Here is a 24,001-nt window from a genome sequence, read left to right as displayed (position 1 = left end):
ACGTTGTTTTTTTACATGCCGAAAAATGATCGTGTGTACGCGGCATTACGGTCACTTCATGTTGCGTCTCTGGGACAGGAAGGAAGTGAACAACAAGCCAGACACCAATAGTTTGACAGGCTTTGACCCTTCCCTACTCAAACCAATAGAAGTGTTTTTTTTTTTGCAACTGCATCTACTGTACATACTAATTGCCAAAGTTTTAAAGCCTCTTACATTCTCTTCCGGTTTAACTTCAGGAGTTACATTCTGCAGCCGATTGGAACGGCGAGCAACTGTATTCTCTCTAAAAGAAAAGAGAACCAGCAAAAAAATAAAAAATACATTTAGAAAAAAAAACACCTCTATATTTAAAGGGCTATAAAATGTAACCTACAAAATGTGACACTCATCATATGAAGAGTAAAATAGTCAATTCCTCTTACAGTGCACAACTTCTAACCGGTTCCCACCCAGGACAATTCTTACATTCCTCTCCTACATGTAAAAATTTGTATTTTTAATTTATTTTTTTGCTAAAAATTACTAATACAGAACCCCCAAACATGATACCCTTTTTAGTAGACACCCTAGACAGAGAATAAAAAGGTGGTTGTTTTGCAAATTTTTTTTTTTTTTAATGTCAGGTGGTATTTGCGCAGCAATTTTTAAAAACGCAATTATTTTGGGGGGAAAAAAACAAACATACTATATAACCTGATTTTTTGGTAAAATTATTATATATATATATATATATATAATGATATAACTAGTAAATAGATACTATACTTAACATGTCACACTTTAAAAATTGCACACCGTGGCCCAGATTCAAAAAGCAATTGCGTCTGCGTAACCATAGTTACGCAGCGCAATTGCTTACTTGCACCGGCGTTTCGAATGCTCCCGATTCAGGAACCTCGTTACGCCGACTGCAGCCTAAGATATGACTAGCATAAGGCTCTTATGCCAGTCATATCGTAGGCTGCATTCTTACGATGGCCGTAGGGGGCGTTCCCGTAGTGGTCAGCGTATAGTATGCAAATTGCATACCAACGCCGATTCACAACCCTACGCGAGCCCTGCGTACGCAGTTTACGTTGTTTGCGTACGTCGGTTTTTGCGTAAGGCTGCCCCTGCTATTAGCAGGGGCAGCCAATGCTACGTATACCGGTCGTTCCCGCGTCGCGTTTTTGAAAAATTACGTTGTTTGCGTAAGTGAATCGTGAATGGCACTGGACGCCATTCACGTTCACTTTGAAGCAAATGACGTCCTTGCAACGTACGTCGGGAAAGTTTCCCGACGGAGCATGCGCACTACGATCGGCGCGGGAACGCGCATAATTTAAATGATTCCCGCCCCCCTACGGGATCATTTAAATTGCGTGCGCTTACGCCGGGCATTTTGCCGGCGCGCCCACGCAATTTACGGAGCTACTGCTCCGTGAATCAAGGGCAGCGCAGTAAATTTGCGGAGGCGCAGCGGCAAAACGGTGCGCTGCGCCTCCGTAAAAAATGGCCAAAGCTACCTGAATCTACCCCCTTGTTTTTACAGGTTACCTTTTTAGAGTTTCAAAGGAGGTCTAGCGCTAGAATTATAAGTGTGGAAGAGGGCGCTAGAGGGATGGTTAGCTAGCCGTTAGGATGACCTCACTAAGAGGGACCCACCAGTAAGCGTGTTAAATTAATTATAATAAACACTCCAGTGACAAAAACAACATATGCTGTATAACAACAATGATGAAAAATAAATCAATAACAACAGATGCTGTGAATAATATGCCAAAATGATGATCACATAGGATCGTGAAAGTATAACAATACAGTGAATGGATAGTTGCGCGTCTTAGAAAACACACTATAAAAAGACAGTCCATTTGTGGTGATCTTCCCAAGAAAAATAAATTTGCAATCATATGATGAAAAGTGAGTGAAGTTGCAGCCACCACCATCTGTTAGGCTGCATTCACACCTGAGCGACAAAACGCCCGACGCCGGACGCTTCTGCCGCTAGAGGGGAGAATTCCCATTGCTGTCTATGGAGATGGTTCACATCTCATAGACGCTGAACGCCTGTCGCCTGAAAAAAAGTCCCGGACCCTTTTTTTCAGGCGACATTGGCGTTTGCCCATTGACAGCAATGGGAAGACTTTGAAAGAAAAAAAAAAATTGAAAGTTTCACACTCGCGGCAAAATACGCCGCTACCGCCGAACGCGGCTGTCGCTCAGGTGTGAATGGAGTCTTAAGGCTTCACCCAATGTGCTCTAGTCAAGTTATGCTCTTACCGGAAAGTGTGGACCTCTTTAATTAAAAAGAAAGGTCTGCTGAGCTGAGCAGGTTAAAGTGCCTGCACACCATTCACCAGCTATTCAGACTGCTATGATGTTAGGGCCAATGATATCCCAGGAATCCATCCACAAAACAAAAAAAGAGCTGATAGTGCTTTATTAAAATGTAAAATACAAAAATGGCTGATTGGCCCCTTACTTTAGTGGGTGCCTACCCGGCACTAGGACTGCAAGCGCTGGATGTGAGCTCTGGCTGAATGTTTACAGGCCGCTCGGTTCGGGGAGTCCCAATCGAGTCTGCAGCGTCTATGTGCAGGATCAGCTAGGGGAGCAGGGATGTCAGACTGCCTCCGACATATGTTTCGTGGTTCTCCACGTCATCAGGTGGTATTGTGTTTTTTTCTAAATTGTCGCTCTTTTTTTTGTTTATAGCGCAAAAAATAAAAGCCGCAGGGGTGATCAAATACCACCAAAAGAAAGCTCCATTTGTGGGCAAAAAACAAAACAAAAAACAACGTCAATTTTGTTTGGGAGCCACGTCGCACGACCGCGCAATTGTCAGTTAAAGCGACGCAGTGCCGAATCGCAAAAAGGGGCCAGGTCCTTTATCAACAAAATGGTCCGGGGGGGTGAAGTGGTTAAAGCCCACCCACCAAGAGGTCGCATATATGCATGTGGCTGGCGGGAAGAGGTTAGAGAATAGAGGTAGAGAATAGAGGAAGAGAATAGCGCAGTAGACATTAATATTTTTTTTTCTTTTTTTTACGAAGTAAAAAGTCAAACTCGATACAAATACTCAAACTACAGTTTAGTGCACGCCGCTGGATTAAACCCTTATATGTATGAATAGATTACCCTTTGACAACACGTTTCTGATTCTTCTTTTTTGGTGGATGAAGGCTTGCTACAGACTTTAGGAATAAAAAACAAAACAAAACAAAAAAAAATCATCAATCCAAATAAAAAATGTACATAAAAATGTAAACATTTGTTCGAAAGACCAATCTTAATTTGTAGTGTACAAAGGGACACCTCTGTGTAATTGGCTTACACTTACAAATACCAGCAACCTCTGGTACTAGCAGTGGCGGTGCGTCCATAAGGGGCACATGAGCGCCGCCACCTCTCTCCTGCCACCCCTCCATCACCAATAGATAGATTCATGCAATGCAAGAATCTATGTATGGTCGCCGCTGCCACCCCCTATTCAGGCGCCCAGCCCTTTTTCGGGCCCTGAATTACAGCGGTGAGGTATTTTTTTTTGAAGCACCCGATTAAAGCCGTAGGCTCTAATAAGCGCTGAAAAAGGTGAACAGCGGGTGCCATGCTGGGCTTTTGCAGTTCACTCAGCTTTGTGTTAGGAAAGCGAATATTCATTCGCTTTCCTAACACTGAACCGACTCTCTCAGACAATCAGGTGCTCGGGTCTGTTACCAGTCACCTGATAGGCGTCCAATCACAGCGCCTGTCGTTTCAGCCAATCAGGCGTCCAACCATAGCAGAGGATGCGAAGAGCGGATGGGAGAAGACATCGAGGAGCGTGGAGGACACCACCGCCGTGACCCACTGCCCTGCCGAGATATGGCAAGTGCCGGGTGGGTGGGGAATGCACAGTGGCTGCATTTGATGGGCACAGTGGCTGCATTTGATGGGCACAGTGGCTGCATTTGATTTTTTTTTTCCGTTTGTCTGTGTCCCCCCCCAAAAAATTTAAAGCACCAGCCGCCACTGGGTACTAGGGATATTGGTTAAAAAAAAAATTAAAAGAAAAAGGGGAGAGGCTTTTCAAAGGGTTTACAGTAACAGGGGGTACATTTTTAGTGGGATGCTTTTAAAGAGTTGTAATAATAAAGGGATTTTGAGTGTATGACATTCATATCAGAACAGTAAAAACATGCAATAAAGCTTACAATGAGTAGAGTTCACATGAAGGGGATAACACTACGGCTGCAGCAGCGCTTTTAACCCTTTTTTTGGAACTTTACCGCCGATGCCTGCCCGCCCCAGTGTGAAAGGGCCCTACAATCCAGAAAAATTGAGCATATTTAAGCACAAACTAACCTCCAGCAATTTTATGGAGTTCAGGAATTTTGCATTCTCCTTTATATTTTTCAGTCTTTCACGCTCGTATTCAGAGAGTTCCATCTGTTCCTGAAAAGCAAAAATAGAATGTGAAACTAAATGTGGCAAAAAAAAAAAAAAAAAAAAAAAAGCCTGTTCGATTGCTAATGCTCCAAGTCCAAATCCCGGTACACGGGAGGTATTAGCAGGGGAACTGTCTAGTATGTAATTTACAATTTAATGGGAACCAGTGACGCCAACAGAGTGATCAGTGCTAAAAAATAGGATTTTTGTACTCACCATAAAATCCATTTCTCTGAGTTCATAGACGGACACAGCCTTCTTTGACAGTAGGGTTATATCCGCTTCCACTAGGAGAGTTTAGGCAGAAACAAAGCACTAAAAGTGTTAACAAACACAAACCTCAGTGCAGCTCCTCCCAGGGGGCGTGGCCCCCCCGGGTATAACCCACACCCTGCTCTAGCAGCCTCAGTTCGTAACAAGCAGTACAAACAAAGGAGGGGTGGGTGCTGTGTCCGTCTATGAACTCATTGAAATGGATTTTACGGTCAGTACAAAAATCCTATTTTCTCTTTCATTCATAGACGGACACAGCCTTCATTGACATTAGGGACGTCCCAAAGCAGTGTCAAAAAATTTGAGGGGTGGGAAAATAACACAGCAAACCAGGTTACACCCCAAACAAAACCAGAGTTGCTCAACGGAGGAACTCCAACCTTAAAACTGCCGCCTGAAACATCTGCAGCCGAAGGAGGCATCAGAAGATGCACACACATCCACCTTGTAAAACTTTGAAAAAGTGTGGATCGACGACCAGGTCGCTGCCATACACCCTGTAACACAGAGGCATGACGCCAGAAGCCCAAGAGGCCCCGATCGTCCTGGTCGAATGCGCCGTAACCCAAAAGGGAGGCGCCCGCCCCTTCAGGGCATAGGCCTGAAGCACAATCCGTCGGATCCACCCCGACGAGACTACCAGGCCCTCTTGTAGGACCAGCCAGCGACACGAAGTGAGACCGACTTCCGGAACGGAATCGTAGCAGACAAATACACTCGTAGGGCCCGAATCACATCCAGAGGATGTAAAATGGCCTCCTCCCTGTATTTCGGCCGAGGACATAAGGATGGAAGAACAATGTCCACCTCAACGTGAAAAGCCGAAACGACCATGGGGAGAAAAGACGGATGACCAAGTAGGGAGCCTTGCAAGACAAGGCCGCCAGTTCAGACAAACACTCGTCTGATCGAGGTAATTGCTACCAGAAAAAACACAGTGGAAATGCCCACGCTGAGCCATGGCCACGTGACAACGCAGACCTTCCTGGGCTTGAACCCAGAGTCAAATGCATGAAGGGTAGGTACTCTAGCACCGAGCTAAACCTGCTCCCTTTTTGTGACAGTCAACAAAAAAAAACTCCCGAATGTCCAAAGGGAGCATCCAGAAGAACCAAAAGGACTAAATTCAAGTCCCATGGGCACTCCCAAGGAGTGCGACACCAAGGCTTATTGAAAGTAACAGCCAGAGCAGAAAACTGACTCCTAACTGTACTTAAGGCGAGAGCCTGATCCACTCCCTGCTGTAAAAAACAGCAGAATCCTGGACGCCCCAGGCTCTCAACAGCCACGCCGCAAAGCCAGTGGCTGTAAAAACAGGGTGGAAGATCGGACCCTGTAACAGACGATCAACCCCCAGGGGAAGACGCTAGGGGGCGTCTGCCACCAGACGCACCAGGTCCACGTACCAGGAGCGACGCGGCCAATCTGGGGCAAACAGGATTGATAAAAATTCCCTCGGCTTCCACTCTGCGCAGCAGGCGAGGAAGAAGCTACCGAGGAGGGAAGGTTTAAAGTAGGCGATAGTGACCCCAAGGACTCACCAACGTGCCTGACGCGTCAGCCCACGGGTCCCTTGACCTGGCCAAAAACATGGCACCTTCCTGTTGAGGCGGGACGCTAGAAGGTCCACGCCTGAAGTGCCCCACTTTCGGCACAGACACTGAAAACCCCTACGGGTGGAGAGACCACTCTCCGTGGTCTAGCGCAGTCCGACTTAGGAGTCGGCTCGCCAATTCCGTACTCCCGGACTGTACACGGCCGATAGAGCCGGAACGGACCTTTCGGCCCTCCGAAGGATGTGCGCGACCCTCGTCGCTACAACAGAACTCTGTGTGCCTCCCTGATGGTCGACGTACGCCATAGCGTTGTTGGACAGGGTCCTGAATGGTCGGCCCTGGAGAACCAGGGACCACCAGGCAAGGCAAAGCTTGATGCAGAACATTGATTGGTAGGTGGGACGCCACCTGAGTCCAGCGCCCCAGGGCTGACTGGGTGCCCCAAAAACCCCTCCCCAACTGGAGAGGCTGGCATCCGTCGCGACCCCTGACCAGTGACTTGGCCGAAACGACTTCCCGGCCCGAAGCACCGGAAACGTCAGCCACCACACCAGGGACTAGTTGACTCATCTGAACCTGGTAATCCAGAGATGACGGAAGCTTGTCCCCACGTGACAACAGGTCCCTCTGTAGCACCCTGGCGTGGAATTGGGCATACAGAACCGCCTCGAAAGAGGCCACTGTCGGACCCAGAACCCTCATGCAGAATCGCAGAGATGACCACTACTAGGTCGACAACTGCTGCCCAGCAGATTGCAGAGTCTGAATTTTTTCCATTAGGAGAAAGAAACTCCAGGACTAGTCCCAGGAATTCCAGTCCCAGAGACGGGACCAACACTGACTTCTGGACAAAAACAGAAGCCAGCCAAACTCCTGGAGAGTCTGACACGCGATGGACACGGCTCCACCAATACGTGCTTCTGTGAGCTCTGTAGGAGAATGTCGTCCAGACATCCCACAAGAAACCCCCGCTGTCACAGCCGGGTCAGTATAGGGACGAGCACCCCGGTGAAAACCTGTGGTGTCGACACCAAGCCGAGCGGGAGGGCCACAAAAAGAAAAATGGTCCTCCCTGACCGCAAAGCCCAGAATCTCTGGTGCTTAGAGCATATGGGGACATGCAGGCACGCGTTCATGACATCCAAGGACGCCAGAAAAACCCCCATCCTGAAATGTTGTACTTTACAAAAAAACAAAACGAGGGCCCTGAGGCCCAGGATTGGACGGACCCTGTCCACCATGGGGACTACAAACAGATCGGAGTATTACCCCTGAGACCGTTCCATCGAGGGAACTGGCACCATCACTCGCCCGATCAGAAGATCCTGGACAGAGCCAACCGGCGAACCGGAGGAAGCCAGAGGATGGAGGGAAAAAATCTGTTAGGTAGCCAAGAGAGAAAAAATCTATCTTGCACCGTGAGAAAACAACTTTGCAAAGCCAACGGTCGGAAAGAAGAGGCCCCAACCGAGCCGCAAAGTCACAAAGTCAGCCCCCCACCCGACACGGGTGGGGGCAGACCTACATGCGGAAGCAGTACTGTCCGCAGGCCCGTAAGGCACGTGGCGCCAGGCGCGTCACAGCCCCGCAGCGGGGGCCTTAGCACCCTGCAGACATTCCCACCGTGCTGGGCGCACGAACCGCTCGGGAGAGGAGGGCTCTCGCCGAGGGCGAGGCTCCTTGCCCTTCCTAGCAGAGGAAGCAGCGTGCTCTTACCACCCGTGGCATCCCTAGGGGTGTCAACCCGGGGAGGCCCAAAAAGCCGCCCACCCTTAAAGGGGTGCGTCCACCAAGGACCCTTTAAGGATCCGTCCGAAGACCAGCATGTTCGCCACACGAGGCTGCGCAAACACCCCCACACAGGCGGAGGCCCTGGAAAGCAAGGGAAGCGCATCCAGGACTGATTCACAGACGAACTACAGACCCCGAACCAAACTTTCAGCTAGGTCCTTACAGGGCTCAGCAGCATCTTGTGCCCCCAGCTCCTGCAGCAGGAGCTACGCCCCTCCAGTCAGAGTCTGTGACACCAGAGACAGAGTCAAGACCGGTCTCAGCGGGGTCCCCACAGGCAGGAGGCCCTTCCAAGGGCAACGTGGCGGCTTTGCTCCATCCGGACACTGGAGGGTCCACAGGAGGAGAGACCCATTCTTACAAAGGGGTCGCAAAGCATTCAGGGACTGCAAAAAATATATTTTGCGGTGTAACATAAAAAGTCCAAATAAGGAACACAGTTGCAGTGCGCTGCGGTTTGCGGAACCCAAAAGGGACCGGTACATCTGGTACCTCCGCCAAAACCACAAACCGTCTAGTTACTGAGCTATAAGCTCTAACCGCAGAAAATAAGAGCTCCAATAAATTCCCTTGTCGCGTGGGTTTTTAGCCCGCATCCACTGACACCACAGAACCAGAGCCAGACGCAATAGCTGGGCATGGTCCAATGTCAGCGGCATCCCCCGAAGCAGGCTCAGGGAGGGGGCGCTTTTTTACCCCCCAACCAGGCACTAGCTGCTTCAGAAATAACACTCCCTCAACAGAAGTGGCAGGGGGAGGGGCATCAAGGGTTAAATCAGGCCTTAGTGGGGAGGATAGTACCTAGTACAGGCTCCAGGGCATCCCACCACCGAGTTTACCCAAACTGCTAAGCAGAGAAGCACCCACACCTCCCGGCTGTCCTAACTCTAGTTCTGAGCATGAGGGCCCCCAAGGGAACTCACCACCCCGCCTGGTGCATCGCGCTGAGAGGAGCCTGACGATGTGCCGAGAAGCCGGCCGCGCTGCTGGCAGTCCCCACGGAGAGACTCGCGGTCTCTCCGAGCGCTAAAACGGCCACACGAGGACAAACGAAAATTAAAGATGGCCGCCGTAATGCAAAAAAAACGCCAAGGACCACAAGAAAATGGCCGCCGAGATACACAAGGCGCGACTACGGCAAAATGGCGGCCGTGGCGCACTTTTTAAATTTTTTTGTTGTAAAAGAACAGACACAGCCAGCAGCCACAGCAGCCACAGCAGCACAGCACACAAGTCCCGCAGAGAACACTACAGCCCCCTGCAGTGAACACACACAGCCCCAGCTAACACACAGGCCCCAGTGATAATAAAGAGACCCCAGAAAAACCCCCCCTCACAGCCGCTACCCAAAAGGGAAGGAAGGAGAGGAATAAGGGAGAGAGGAAAGCAGGGCGAACCCTCAGTCGACCTCCCCTGGGAAAATTCCAGCCAGACCACTTACCTGAGCAAGGGGTCACTACTTACCAGTCCTGCGACCACCGGCTGGAGGTATCCCAGAGAGAACCAACGTCCGCTAAACGGCATGGCTGTCGGCCAGACACACTGTGACAAAGCCATAAAAGACCGGTCTTATGTGTGCCCTAGAACCGAAGTTCCCCGGCCGCCCCTGGAGCAACGGGGCCTGTCGTGGACGTCCCAAAGCTAAGCTAAGGGCCGGCACACGCTCGAAGGCCGAACCTGGGGGGACTACAAGGGCCGAGGACCCAGCCTGTCACCCAGTCGGCTGTTGATAGAAGAATCGCAGGATTAAAAAAAAGCAGGAACAAAATAAGAAAAAGCGAGAAAAATCGCAAGAAAAACTCCAGAGTCCAGGACTCCAGAGAGAGCCTGACTCTCCTGTCGGTTAGGCAGAAAAAAACTGAGACTGCTAGAGCAGGGTGTGGGTTATACCCGGGGGGCCCCCTGGGAGGAGCTGCACTGAGGTTTGTGTTTGTTAACACTTTAAGTGCTTTGTTTCTGCCTAAACTCTCCTAGTGGAAGCGGATATAACCCTAATGTCAATGAAGGCTGTGTCCGTCTATGAACGAAAGAGAAATATGCACCGTCACTGTACTGATGACCCTGGCAGGGAAAGGGTTAACATCAAGGCTGATCAAAAGGGTTAAATGTGTTCCTAGGGAGTGCTTGCACCATGTAGAGGTATGCGATGGGGAGAGGAGCGAGCCTCCGGGCGGCCGCATCGATGGACCGGGGGGCAGGTAAGTGTCGGTTTATTAAAAGTCAGCAGCAAACTTGTTCAGTTATTCACAATTCTAATCGCGTTCTGCGATCCACCGACCAAAATCTGGTCAGGGTACCAAAAACCAAATACAAGTCCAAAGGAGAAAGAAGGTTTGCTTTTCAGGGTCCTAGACTATGGAACGCTTTACCAACCAGCATTCGGTTGGAGGAAAACCACCTGACTTTCAGAAGACGGATCAAAACTCTGCTCTTTTGATGTCATGAGACACGAACAACTAGCGCCCAGAAGCGATTCAGTTCGCATGCGCCGCGCTTTATACGTTTTTCATTCATTCATTCATTCATATTGCATCTATGTTTTGCTGAAATCTACCTGTACGACTTTTTTTTTTTGGGCTCATGGAGCCGATCCAATGTATGTCATATGAAAAATTTTTCAATAAAATTCTTTATGGTAAAAAAAAAAAGTCAGCAGCAATGCTTTTTGTAGCTGCTGACTTTTAATAAACTAAAAAACAGGTGGAACTCCACTTTAATTAGCGCAATTCTGTTTTATATAAAACAACATCAATTCACACCCGCCGCCAATAAACCTCACCTGTACAGTAAAAGCAACGCAGGAGACATTACCTGATCAGACTCTTCCTCGCTATCAGATTCAGACTCTTCCTCGCTATCAGATTCAGACTCGTCCTCGCTATCAGATTCATCCGCAGAGGGTTTCTTTACGACAATTTTAGGGTTAACGTTCATGTTGGCCGCATCGTCTGGCTCAAAGAATAACTTCTCCTCCTCCAGGGAGTCGTACAGAAGCTTCTTTTTCCTAACACTTCTCCTTACACCGTTCGTAGTTGCCGTGATGTGTGTGCTGGGAGCAGAGACACTGGATCCACTTTCCTGCTGGGATCAGAACCAGATTGCTTCAAAACAACAGACAGCAGAGATTCCACATACACAGCGAATAATTCAACACAAACACTATAAGATATCGATTTTTGATGCCTCTACTGGCCCTCTTCTAAAAAAATACTAGCTGCCTGGCTGTTTTAGGCTGAAAGTGAAAATAAACTTCCATCGATTGTCTGTACCTATAGGTAAGCCCTTCGTATAGGCCAGGGGTCTGCAACCTTTAAGACATAAAGAGCCACTTGGACCCGTTTCCGAAGAAAAAAAAAACTGGGAGCCGCAAAATATTGTACAGTATTGCATTTGCTGGGCATGTGGAGGTGGAATCTTATCTTATATTGTCAATATCAGATAAGATTCCACCTCCACATGCCCAGCAAATGCAATACTGTACAATATATCAGATAAGATTCCACCTCCACATGCCCAGGCTGGCCCCAGCCCCCAGCCCTAGTCTAGGCCGTTCTCCCCCCCCCCAGTCCCAGACACTTCCAATCCACACATGATGCCGGTCCTCACCTGCGCTGCCTGCTCTAGTGCTCTCACTGTCTGTGTCACTCGTCGTCTGTCTCGCTCTCTTTGCAGGGCCACGGTCTTTGATCTGGAGCGGAGCCTCCGCGGGGGATATGTCGGGGGCTGAGCTGAGAGATCTCGAGTCGTGACAGGCTGAGGCGGGCGGGAGACTCCAGGCACGTGCGCGTGCATGCGCCAGCGCCACCCGGGCCGCGAGCACAGACAGGCCAGCTCTGTGGCCAGTCACATGACGCGCCGTGACCGAATCACAGGCCAGCTCAGGCCTGTGGCCACATGACCCCCCCCTGCACGCCGCGCGGTAGACGTAATTGCGGCAACGCCGCCCAAGTAATGGGAACGGCGTTACCGCGAGGGTAAGAGTAATCAGGTAGATTACTCGTTACCCTCAAAAAGGTGCCCCGGAGCCGCGGCAAAGGTTCAAAAGAGCCGCATGCGGCTCCAGAGCCGCGGGTTGCAGACACCTGGTATAGGCTTACCTATAGGTACTGTAAATATCTCCTAAACGTGCGCCGTTTAGGAGATAGTTACTGTATATGCAGCCCACGGCATCATCGGCGCATGCGCTCTTAACCACTTAAGACCCGGACCAAAAATGCAGGTAAAGGACCTGGCCAGTTTTTGTGATTCGGCACTGCGTCGCTTTAACAGACAATTGCGCGGTCGTGCGACGTGGCTCCCAAACAAAATTGGCGTCCTTTTTTTCCCCACAAATAGAGCTTTTTTTTGGTGGTATTTGATCACCTCTGCGGTTTTTATTTTTTGCGCTATAAACAAAAATAAAAATGCAATATTTTTTCCTTTTTGCTATAATAAATATCCCCCAAAAAATATATAAAAACATTTTTTTTTCCTCAGTTTAGGCCGATACGTATTCTTCTACCTATTTTTGGTAAAAAAAAAAAAAAACGCAATAAGCGTATATCGATTGGTTTGCGCAAAATTTATAGCGTTTACAAAATAGGGGATAGGTTTATTGCATTTTTATTATTATTTTTTTTTTTTTTTACTACTAATGGCGGCGATCATCGATTTTTTTCGTGACTGCGACATTATGGCGGACACTTCGGACAATGTTGACACATTTTTGGGACCATTGTCATTTTCACAGAAAAAAATGCTATAAAAATGCATTGATTACTGTGCAAATGACAATTGCAGTTTGGGAGTTAACCACTAGGGGGCGCTGAAGGGGTTAAGTGTGACCTCATATGTGTTTCCAACTGTAGGGGGGCGGGGCTGGACGTGTGACGTCTTTGATCGTCTTTCCCTATATCAGGGAACAGACGATCAATGACAGCGCCACAGTGAAGAGCGGGGAATCTGTGTTTACACTCACCTCTCCCCGTTCTTCAGCTCCGGGGACCAATCGCGGGACTCCGACGGCGATCGGGTCCCGTGGTCACGGAGCTTCGGACCGGGTCGCGACCCACGGCTGAGCACTTAAAGAGGACGTACAGGTACGTGCTTGTGCCCAGCCGTGCCATTCTGTCGACGTATATGTGCAGGAGGCAGTCCTTAAGTGGTTAAAGAACAGCCAGCCCCCCCCCCGTGCCATTCCTTCAGAGCGATGTGCCGTGACTGGCATACCCTAAAGCAGGGTTTGACAAATTTGCTTGGAATCTAGGAGCCAGCTAAAAAAGTGAGGAGCCAGAAAACGCTCCCCGTCCCGACGAGATCGCACACAGAAGCGAACACATACGTGAGTAGCGCCCGCATATGTAAACGATATTCAAACCACACATGTGAGGTATCGCCGCGATCGTTCGAGCGAGAGCAATAATTCTAGCCCTAGACCTCCTCTGTAACTCAAAACATGCAACCTGTAGAATTTTTTAAACGTCGCCTATGGAGATTTTAAAGGGTAAAAGTTTGTCGCCATTCCACGAGCGGACACAATTTTGAAGCGTGACATGTTGGGTATCAATTTACTCGGCGTAACATTATCTTTCATAATATAAAAAAAAAAAATTGGTGTAACTTTACTGTTTTCTTATATTTCCCAAAAAAAGTGCGCTTGCAAGACGGCTGCGCAAATACGGCGTGACAGAAAGTCTTGCAACGATCGCCATTTTATTCTCTAGGGTGTTAGAATAAAAAATATATATAATGTTTGGGGGTTCTAATTAGAGGGAAGGAGATGGCAGTGAAAAACAACACATTAGAACTGGTTTTACTTGTAATGCCAACGGCCACCACCAAATGGCGCCAGATCACAGAAGGAAGCTTGGGACTTCAGAAAGCCGCAAATCCGCAGCCACAATTATCGGCCGCCTCCGTGTGCCCCCACCTCCCCCGCCGCACGATCACGGCGGGCCCCGTGACAGCCGGTAATTGAGGCCGCGGCTTTGCGGCCTTGTAGGCCGCGGCCTCAATTAACGGCGGGTGCCAGGTCACAATTTTTTGACGCAATTGCGACCTGGCGCCCGAATTTTGTCGAGCCCTGTCCTAAAGCAGCACTGGCCAGTCACACAGCTCGAGTCCACGGACCCGGAAAGAAAGAAAGAAAGACGGGCAAAGATGGATGCGGCCTCCAGCGGTGACAGCATAGACTTTGTTTGCAGGCAAATTTCACATAATGTGCTAGTAGGGCATGCCTACTAGCACATTATGCCTTTACTTTGCAATTTAGAAAAAAAAAAAAAAGGGGCAACGGTTTATTTCCTCTTTAACCCCTTCCTTACCGGGCCATAGCAATATGACGCCGGCAGGAACCCTCCCTCCCTCCGAGTGGACATCAAAATACGTCCTTTGCCTTCTGGCTATCTAGGGGGCAGCGAGGCGCGCGCCCACGGCAACAATACCTGCCGGGCACCCGCGATTACAACAGAAGTGTGGATGTGTGTGTGTAAACACACAGGTCCACGTCCTGTCATGCCCCGTACACACCATCACTTTATGTGATGAAAAAAAATGACGTTTTTAAAAACGTCACTTTAATTGACCGTGTGTGGGGGAAAACGTCATTTAATGTCTTGTAAAAAAACGACCAAAAAAAAATTGAAGCATGCTTCAATTTTATGTGTCGTTCTTCAAAACTTCATTTTTTACTTCACAGACACATTTATGGCCTTGTCACAGTGTGTCTGGCCATAAAGACCGGTCATATGTGTGCCCTAGAACATGACGTTCCCCCGGCCGCCCCTGGAGCAATGGGGCCTGTTGTGGACAACCCAGAGCTGAGCTGAGGGCCGGCACACGCTCAATGGCCGAACATGGGGGGACTACAAGAGTCAAGACCCAGCCTGTCACCCAGTCGGCAGTTGATAGAAGAATCACAGGATCCAAAAATGCAGGTACAAAATAACAAAAAGCGAAAGAAAATTGCAAGAAAAAAATCTCCAGAGTACTGGACTCTAGAGTGCCTGTCTCTCCTGACGCTCGGCAGAGAAAAACTGAGGCTGCTAGAGCAGGGTGTGGGTTATGCCCGGGGAGCCACGCCCCCTGGGAGGAGCTGCACTGAGGAAAGTGTAGTTAACACTTTAAGTGCTTTTTTTCTGCCCAACTCTCCTGGAAGGACGCGGATATAACCCCAAGGTCAAAGGCTGCTGTGTCTGGCCATGAACGGAAGAGAAAGCGCTTAAACCCCTTGACGACCAGCCGCCGTATAACCAATATACGGCGGCAGGTCGGCCTCGGCTGCGCGAGATCACGTAATATTACGTCATCTCGCGATTCAGCCAATAGGGGCGCGTGTGCGTGAGGCTGGAGGGGCGCGCCCCCCGCTCGCCCCTGGTCCCGACGCGTGTGCCCGGCAGGCACGATCGCTCGTTACAGAGCGGGGACCGGGAGCTGTTTGTGTAAACACACAGCTCCCGGTCCCGTCAGGGGGAGAAATGCCTGATCGTCTATTCATACAATGTATGAACAGCGATCAGTCATTTCCCCTAGTCAGTCCCACCCCCCTTCAGTTAGAACACACCCAGGGAACATAATGAACCCCTTCCTCGCCCCCTAGTGTTAACCTCTTCCCTGCCAGTGGCATTTTTATAGTAATCAGGGCATTTTTATAGCACTGATCGCAAAAAAAATGCCAATGGTCCCAAAAATGTGTCAAAAGTTTCTGATGTGTCCGCCATAAGGTCGCAGTACCGATAAAAATTGCTGATCGCCGCCATAAAAAAAAAAAAAAAAAAATTAATAAAAATGCCATAAAACTATGCCCTATTTTTTAGACGCTATAACTTTTGCGCAAACCAATCAATAAACGCTTATTGCAATTTTTTTTACGAAAAATACGTATCGGCCTAAACTGAGGAAAAAATAATTTTTTTTTTATATATTTTTGGGGATATTTATTATAGCAAAAAGTAAAAAAATATATTTTTTTTTTCAAAATTGGCGCTCTATTTTTGTTTATAGCGCAAAAAATAAAAACCGCAGAGGTGATCAAATACCACCAAAAGAAAGCTCTATTTGTGGGGAAAAAAGGACGCCAATTTTGTTTGGGAGCCACGTCGCATGACCACGCAATTGTCAGTTAAAGCGACGCAGTGCCGAATCGCAAAAAGTGGCCGGGTCATTGACCAGCAATACGATCCGGGGCTGAAGTGGTTAAGGGACTTCTATTTATTTATAATATAAATTCTTTGATTATGGCAAAGGTAAAGAGCAGATAAGAAAGACAATCTTTTACTGAGCAAAAGGCTGTCAGCATCAAGCCAGCAACAGTCAGCAGCAAGCCAGCAGATGAGGTCTCACCTGATCCGTGCCATTTTCACTGTTAGATTTCTCTGCGAAAACGTTGTCCTCCAGATTGTCAGATTCTTCTCTCAAGCGTACGAGCGCAACCACAGGACGCCCATTTCCCAGCCTCATCTCTGGAGGTACGTCACACTTCTTCTTAGAGGGGTCTTCCTGAAGACTTCCAACCGGAGCGTTTTTACTGGAGGACATGTGGAGTATACGGTGTGTGGATGTAGACTGAAGAGGGGGTTTGTTCTGGGCTTTTCTTTTAACAATTAAGCCCTTGTAATAAAAAATAAATAAAAAAGGAAGGAATGAAGGGAAAGAGAGGGGAAAGAGGAAGTAGGGGAAAGGAAAGGAAAGGGAAAGAGAGGGGAAAGGAAAGGAGGGGAAAGAGGAAGTAGGGGAAAGGAAAGGAGGGGAAAGAGGAAGTAGGGGAAAGGAAAGGAAAGGGAAAGAGAGGGGAAAGAGAAAGGAAGGGAAAGAGAGGGGAAAGAGAAAGGAAGGGAAAGAGAAAGAGAAAGGAAGGGAAAGAGAAAGGAAGGGAAAGAGAAAGGAAGGGAAAGAGAAAGGAAGGGAAAGAGAAAGGAAGGGAAAGAGAAAGGAAGGGAAAAAAGGAAGGGAAAGAGAAAGGAAGGGAAAAAAGGAAGGGAAAGAGAAAGGAAGGGAAAAGAGGAAGGAAGGGAAAGGAGGGGAAAAGAGGAAGGAAGGGAAAGGAGGGGGAAAGAGGAAGGAAGGGAAAGGAGGGGGAAAGAGGAAGGAAGGGAAAGGAGGGGGAAAGAGGAAGGAAGGGAAAGGAGGGGGAAAGAGGAAGGAAGAGAGGGGAAAGAGGAAGGAAGGAAGGGAGGGAGGGGAAAGAGGAAGGGAGGGAGGGGAAAGAGGAAGGAAGGGAGGGGAAAGAGGAAGGAAGGGAGGGGAAAGAGGAAGGAAGGGAGGGGAAAGAGGAAGGAAGAGAGGGGAAAGAGGAAGGAAGAGAGGGGAAAGAGGAAGGAAGGGAAAGGAGGGGGAAAGAGGAAGGAAGAGAGGGGAAAGAGGAAGGAAGAGAGGGGAAAGAGGAAGGAAGAGAGGGGAAAGAGGAAGGAAGAGAGGGGAAAGAGGAAGGAAGAGAGGGGAAAGAGGAAGGAAGAGAGGGGAAAGAGGAAGGAAGAGAGGGGAAAGAGGAAGGAAGGGAGGGGAAAGAGGAAGGAAGGGAGGGGAAAGAGGAAGGAAGGGAGGGGAAAGAGGAAGGAAGGGAGGGGAAAGAGGAAGGAAGGGAGGGGAAAGAGGAAGGAAGGGAGGGGAAAGAGGAAGGAAGGGAGGGGAAAGAGGAAGGAAGGGAGGGGAAAGAGGAAGGAAGGGAGGGGAAAGAGGAAGGAAGAGAGGGGAAAGAGGAAGGAAGAGAGGGGAAAGAGGAAGGAAGAGAGGGGAAAGAGGAAGGAAGGGAGGGGAAAGAGGAAGGAAGAGAGGGGAAAGAGGAAGGAAGAGAGGGGAAAGAGGAAGGAAGAGAGGGGAAAGAGGAAGGAAGAGAGGGGAAAGAGGAAGGAAGAGAGGGGAAAGAGGAAGGAAGAGAGGGGAAAGAGGAAGGAAGAGAGGGGAAAGAGGAAGGAAGAGAGGGGAAAGAGGAAGGAAGAGAGGGGAAAGAGGAAGGAAGAGAGGGGAAAGAGGAAGGAAGAGAGGGGAAAGAGGAAGGAAGGAAGGAAGGAAGGAAGGAAGGAAGGAAGGAAGGAAGGAAGGAAGAAGAAAATTACACATTAATGATGACTCTCTTGGATTGCACATTCAGATATTAGGCCTAGGTTCACATTATATGCCATGCGGGGAAAGCAGCAAATCCTGTGTGTTTCCTGCATTGAAAGTCGCACAGTGTTCATGTGATCTGCTGCGGGTGTCAATGTTTTTTTTTTTAAAAAAAAGGTAAATTTTTATTTTGAAATTTTTGTACGTACAAAACAGACAGTACAACAAACACACATCCTAGGCGAACATCGCCCAGTACATCATTTTACAAAACTTTGGTAGCTCGTACACATTGAGCATTTCCATAAAAACACACAGAGAAAGGTGGGAGAAAAACAACAGAATCGTTAATTTTCTCACTTAGATCTATTCAACGGGCAGAGGTATCAGCCATCAGTCAAAGTTCAAGGAGCAGGAGGTATGGTGCTCTCGGAATCAACCCAAGAGCCCCAGACCTTCAAGAATTATTTTGGACACCCTCTGGCCTCATATGTCATCTTATACAGCGGTATAGCACGATTGATGGTGGTGAGCCAAAAGGTAATGGTAGGTAAGGATGGAGACTTCCAGTGGAAGGTTATAGACTTCTTAGCATAGACCAGTACTATCTGCAGGAAGGTTTGCATACTCTTAGATATAGTCTTGTCATCAATGTGGCCCAGTAAACACCTCAGAGGATTACATATATTGGGTATCTCAGTCAGCGAGCTAATGAAGGCCGTGACCTCCGACCAGAACTTTCTAATCGGAGCACACTCCCACATCATATGAAAGAACGTGCCATCGGCCGCGCCGCATCGGGAGCATAGCGCTGAGGGGATTCTGCTCAGTTTGAACAGTAAGCATGGTGTGAAGTAGGATCTGTATAACAGTTTGGTCTGTATTACCTTGTCACGGGACGAAATGACAGAGGGGACCTGGAGGGGCAATACCTCCTGCCAGACCCCCTCGTCAGCTCAGGGATGTCGGCTCTCCAGCTAGCAGCCGCTTTGCTCAGCCTTTGAGTCGTAGTGCGCAGGAGACACCCATAATATGTGGAGACTAACTTGGTGTGCGAGGGGTCAGTTAGTAGTCGCTCCAGCCGAGAAAGCTGGATGACTATGTTACGAAGGCCAAACTGCGTTGCTGCAGTGTGGCGTATCTGTAGGTAAAGGAAGTAAGCCGTGCGTGGCAGATTATAGTCTCTACGAAATTTCTCAAAAGTACGAAACACATTGCCTGAGAACAGATGTAAAAATAGGATTTTTTGTACTCACCGTAAAATCCTTTTCTCTGAAGTCCATGGACGGACACAGCTCCTTAAGTCTTGACAAGTGGGTTATGTTCCCTGTTTACAGGAGAGGACTAGGCAGAAACATGTTAAATGGTTAAATACATGTTACATTAACAGAGTTGAACAGCCCCGCCCAGGGGGCGGTCCCTCCAGACATAACCCTCCTCACTGCAGCTTGCAGCCTCAGTTCGTAACAAGCAGTACAAACCTAAAAAGGAGGGGTGGGAGCTGTGTCCGTCCATGGACGTCAGAGAAAAGGATTTTACGGTGAGTACAAAAAATCCTATTTTCTCTTATCGTCCATGGACGGACACAGCTCCTTAAGTCTTGACAAGTGGGACGTCCCCAAGCAGTGTCAAAAAACGAGGGGTGGGAAATATATCAGTAAAACCAATTTTAACTTCACCCCAAAACAAGCAGAGCTCCTCAAATGGAGGAGATGCAACTTCAAACGGCCGCCTGCAAACACTAGCGGGCGAAAAAAAGCATCAGAAGATGCACTCACAGCAACCATGTAAATTCTGGAAAGGCTGTGAACGGACGACCAAGTCGCCGCCTCGCACACCTGAGACCGACGCATGTTGTCGGACCGGAAAAGGGGGGCACGCCCCTTAAGAACACAGGCCTGTATGACAGCCTACCTGATCCACCGAGAAATGGTGGGCAACGAGATTGTCAGTCCCCTTTTGTGGACCAGACACCGACACTAAAGAGTCAGATCTTCCGAAACTGAGCAGTAGCAGGCTAGTATACCCGCAAAGTGCGTACCCCGCCTAAAGTATGAAAGGCAACCTCCGTAGGATGCGGCGGCCGAGGACAGAAAGATGTGAGAAACAATGTCCTTATTCTGGCGAAAAAGCCGAAACCACCTTCGGAAGAAGGGTAGGTTCGCGGACGCACCACCACCTAAGGCTATGAAGGATCAAACATGGCGGCTTGCAAGACAAGAGCGCCAACTCAGAAACCCCTCTGTAACAGAGGTAAAAGCCACTTAAAGGGGCCACTTCTGAGGTAGTGTCAAGAGAAAATCTCTCTGATGTTTCCAAAAGGAAGATTCCCGAAGAACCGAGAGCGCCAGAGTCAAAACTCATGCGGGAAAAGATGGGCCAAGGGGGGGGGGTAAGGTATAGGATAAGCCCCCTCCACAAAAAAAAGGTACCCACCAGGGAACGGCCGCAGAAAGGCCACTGAAAGAACACAGCCAAGGCTGAAATTTGCCAACAAACGGTGCTCTAAGCTAATTTTTTGATCCACCGAGCTGTAAAAACAGCAGGCCGATGGACCCCGAGTACGTCCGTGGACGTCACTCCATCTCTTTGCACCCAGAGATGTAGGTCCGCCAGACACGACGGTAGGTTCACCGGAAGAAGACTACCGTGCCCTCAGCATTGTTGAGGTGACCGGGTCGGACAGACCCCGGTCCCTTAAAGTCTGGCTTCCAATAGCCCTGTTGAGCAAGTCAGTGACTGTACAACAGGAGGAAGTATGGGACCTCGAGACAGGAGGACCTCCTGCCCTGGCTACCGCCAGGGTACCTCCGCTACCAGGCGGCCGAAATCGGCGCACCCAGGATCTGAAGCCATTAAAGTCGTCGGGATTCCTCAGCCTCCACTCTGTGGGGAAGCCACTACAATGGGGGAAAGGCATAAAAGTCGCCGAGACAGACCCCACAGGGCCACCAGCGCAACTTGCACGTCTGTACCAGATCGCTAGATCTGGCCACTAACCTTGATACCCCTGTGGCTGAGACGAGTGGCTAGGAGATCCATGCCCTGCGAGGCTCACCTCCTGCCGGGGAGTTGACTCCATGTACCAAGACCAGTTGTCCTGATTCAACATCAGGCGACTCCAGTAGCCCGCCTGCCGGCATACCTGATGGTAGCCCGAAGCCACCGGCGTGGCGTTGTTAGGTTGAATCAAGATCGGACGACCTTGCAACCCCCTCGACCATGAGGAGAGGCATAGCCTCTCATAGTACCGCCCATAGTACTAGGGCAAGTAACGGTAGACAAGGTCTACGGCACCTGGTATTTCCAGGCGGACTCCCACCCAGGTGCTAACCAGGCCCGAGCTTGGGCAGTTACCGAGATTGGGCGCATATAGGCCTGTGTGGTCGTAGGTCCACTCACGTCCAGCGACTCTGGGCCGACCGGACCCCCCAGACGCCCTCACAACCCTAGAGGTTGGCGTCCATTGTAATCTCCACAGAAGGGAAGAAACCACCTCCCAGACCGAAAATTCAGGGATCCCAGCCACCAATTCAGAGAGACACTGACTAGGTGGCGTACCTGAATCTGATGATTCAGAGACCAGAGATTTGAGTCGTAGGCACTCCAAACTGAGTCGGAACCAGGGCCGACTCCAAATGTTTAACACCCACCCGAATTCACGGAGGGTCCGAAAAGCCACAGACACAACCTCTGAGTCAGGAAGTCGTCTAAGTAGCCACGACAGCAAAGCCTCGCTGTCCCAACAAGGATAGGATAAGTGCAAAACTCCTTGGTGAAAATCATTGGTGGCGCCCAACGTGGGGCACGAACCCACGACCCTGAGATTAAGAGTCTCATGCTCTACCGACTGAGCTAGCCGGGCTGCTGGCACCAGTTCAAAAGGAAGGCCCACAACTGACTGTGGGCATCTCCATCGCGAGGCACAGAAAAACTCTATGACTTGCGCAAAGTTGAACAAGCATGTATGCGTCCTTATGTCCAAGGACGCCAGAAAGTCCCCCGGATGGAGCGCAGCTAAAAAGCTATATAGGTAGCAGCCCCATGGTGGGTCGTACCTATGACCTTTTGCACCGAAGTGCAAGTGGCTACCCCACTGAACGAATGGATTCCGAGCGGACCTACCCATCATTTACAAAGACCTTTAGGTCCTTGAAGCCCAAAATCGGATGGATCATGCCCATCCTTGGGACCGAGATAGAGTCCCTCAAACCACTAGTCCTGCGGAAAAGATAAAATCACACCGCAGCTTAGCAAGTCCCATACTGCTCAAAGGCAGACCGAGCCGGGAGAGGGAGACACGAGGGAAGAAAACTGTTCGGTGGATCGGAAGGGACCCTATCTAGTACCCCGAAGATACCACCTCACAGACCCACTGTCGGAGGGCAGGGAGGTTCACCGAGCTGTTAACAGCAAAGGCGACCCCCCACTTAAGAGACGGGCAGGGGAAGCTACATACATTGGCGGGTTCGGGTGCCGGCGCAATTGGCTTACGCACCCAGGGACGGATCAGCCCCCCAGCTGAGCCCTTGTCGGCCCAGGAGGTTCGCCCGCGGCCCCTGACTGACGGAAAAAGACCGCTTTGGAAAAAGAAGGACCCGGCCCACGGCGGGGCCCCTTCCCCCTGGAAGCCTGAGGGAGGAGAGCGCTCTTCCCTCCAGTGACATCCTTGATAATGTCAACCAGCAAGGACGCAAAGGTCTCCCACCCAAAAAGGGTAAATCAGTCAGGGCGTATGTTAGAGACCTGGCCAGCAGACCAGCATTCCAACCAGAGAAGGCGCCATCTCAGAAACCAAAGCCCTGGATATCAAGGGCGCGGCATCCAGTGAAACATCACAGACATATACAGGGCCCTGGACCTGCAGGTCCGTTAGCCTAACAACTTCGGGAGAGAGTAAAGTACTCATTGCATTGTCCGGGAATCGAACCCGGGCCTCCCGCGTGGCAGGCGAGAATTCTACCACTGAACCACCAATGCATTTATCCACTGTATGGTTCAAAATGCTCACTCAGTGAGCGACTGGGATCCAGAGTAGTGGCCACAATAGGCCGCAAGACAGACCCCAGCATGATAGACATGGAACGGGTCAGAACTTCGGATTTTCTCAGTCAAATTCATACAAGCGGGGGTGTCCCGCAATAGGGGGGGGTGGTCACCTATACATGACGCCCGGAGGGTCCACCACCGGAGGAGAAGCCCACTCTCTTAAAAGGCTCCCCTCAAGGGGCACCGAGCCGCCAGGCGGTGAGGGACTACAAAAGCCCTCAGTGGCTTCTCTCATTCCGCGTTTTTTTAAAAATTAGCAAGAAAGGGCACAGAAGGAAAACCTACACAGAGCGGTCTGATTTGTGTGATCCCAAAAAAGACCAAGCCCTCAGCGGAAACCCAGCTGCACTATCCAGCTACAGGGAGTCCCGTACAGCAGTGAGAAGCGCACCTCTAAGTGCCTTATCCTGCACCCCCAGGTATCTGGTCCATGGCTCCATCTGTGACAGAGCATTCCCCAGGGGATAAGAGGGGGGGGGGGGGGGAGGAGGGCACTCCTTTGACCCCTGCCTGTCCACAGTCCCCCACCCTGGCACGAAGGTGTCCAGGACAAACAGTAAAAAACCATCTGTGGGATCCCAGGTGGGGAAGGACCAGATACTGACTCCAATAGAGCAACCCATACACATAGTGTGTATGTATATTTACAGAAGCTCCAACACCCTATGCAGGGCAACTCACCCTTCGCTGCGCTGGTCGGGGGTATAACAGGGGACTCACCGAGGAGGAGACTGCCCAGCGCGCCATCCGCCCACAGCACACGGCGTGTGGGGAGGAAAAAATACTGTGAGGAGACTGCGGCATCCGAGGGACCTGTGTGTACCGTAGGATTCAGCACTAGGGGTCAGCCAAGATGGCCGCCGAACGTCCTCGGAGCGCGGCCAAGGCAAAATGGCCGC

At 49.9% G+C, this 24,001-nt stretch overlaps 1 protein-coding gene and 2 non-coding genes across 3 annotated transcripts in view; all 3 read right to left on the bottom strand.

Moving 5' to 3' along the window:
• Positions 1-24,001, bottom strand: part of LOC120931071 (WD repeat-containing protein 76-like) — a 100,444-nt gene that overhangs the window by 57,733 nt on the left and 18,710 nt on the right. The window contains exons 5-9 of the mRNA XM_040342195.1: positions 16,353-16,619; positions 10,845-11,114; positions 4,330-4,419; positions 3,124-3,179; positions 217-286 (exon numbers count right to left, since the gene is read on the bottom strand). Coding sequence (XP_040198129.1) covers positions 217-286; positions 3,124-3,179; positions 4,330-4,419; positions 10,845-11,114; positions 16,353-16,619 — 753 coding nt within the window. The remainder of the gene's footprint in view (positions 1-216; positions 287-3,123; positions 3,180-4,329; positions 4,420-10,844; positions 11,115-16,352; positions 16,620-24,001) is intronic.
• On the bottom strand, positions 21,846-21,918 carry TRNAK-CUU. Its single transcript has one exon. It is a non-coding gene; the product is annotated as a tRNA-Lys (tRNA).
• On the bottom strand, positions 22,963-23,033 carry TRNAG-GCC. Its single transcript has one exon. It is a non-coding gene; the product is annotated as a tRNA-Gly (tRNA).

This window comes from Rana temporaria, chromosome 3 (genome assembly GCF_905171775.1).
Source record: "Rana temporaria chromosome 3, aRanTem1.1, whole genome shotgun sequence".
NCBI classification, from domain to species: Eukaryota; Metazoa; Chordata; class Amphibia; order Anura; family Ranidae; genus Rana; species Rana temporaria.
Note: the sequence above shows the minus strand (reverse complement) of the source record. Positions and strands in the feature narration are given on the sequence as shown.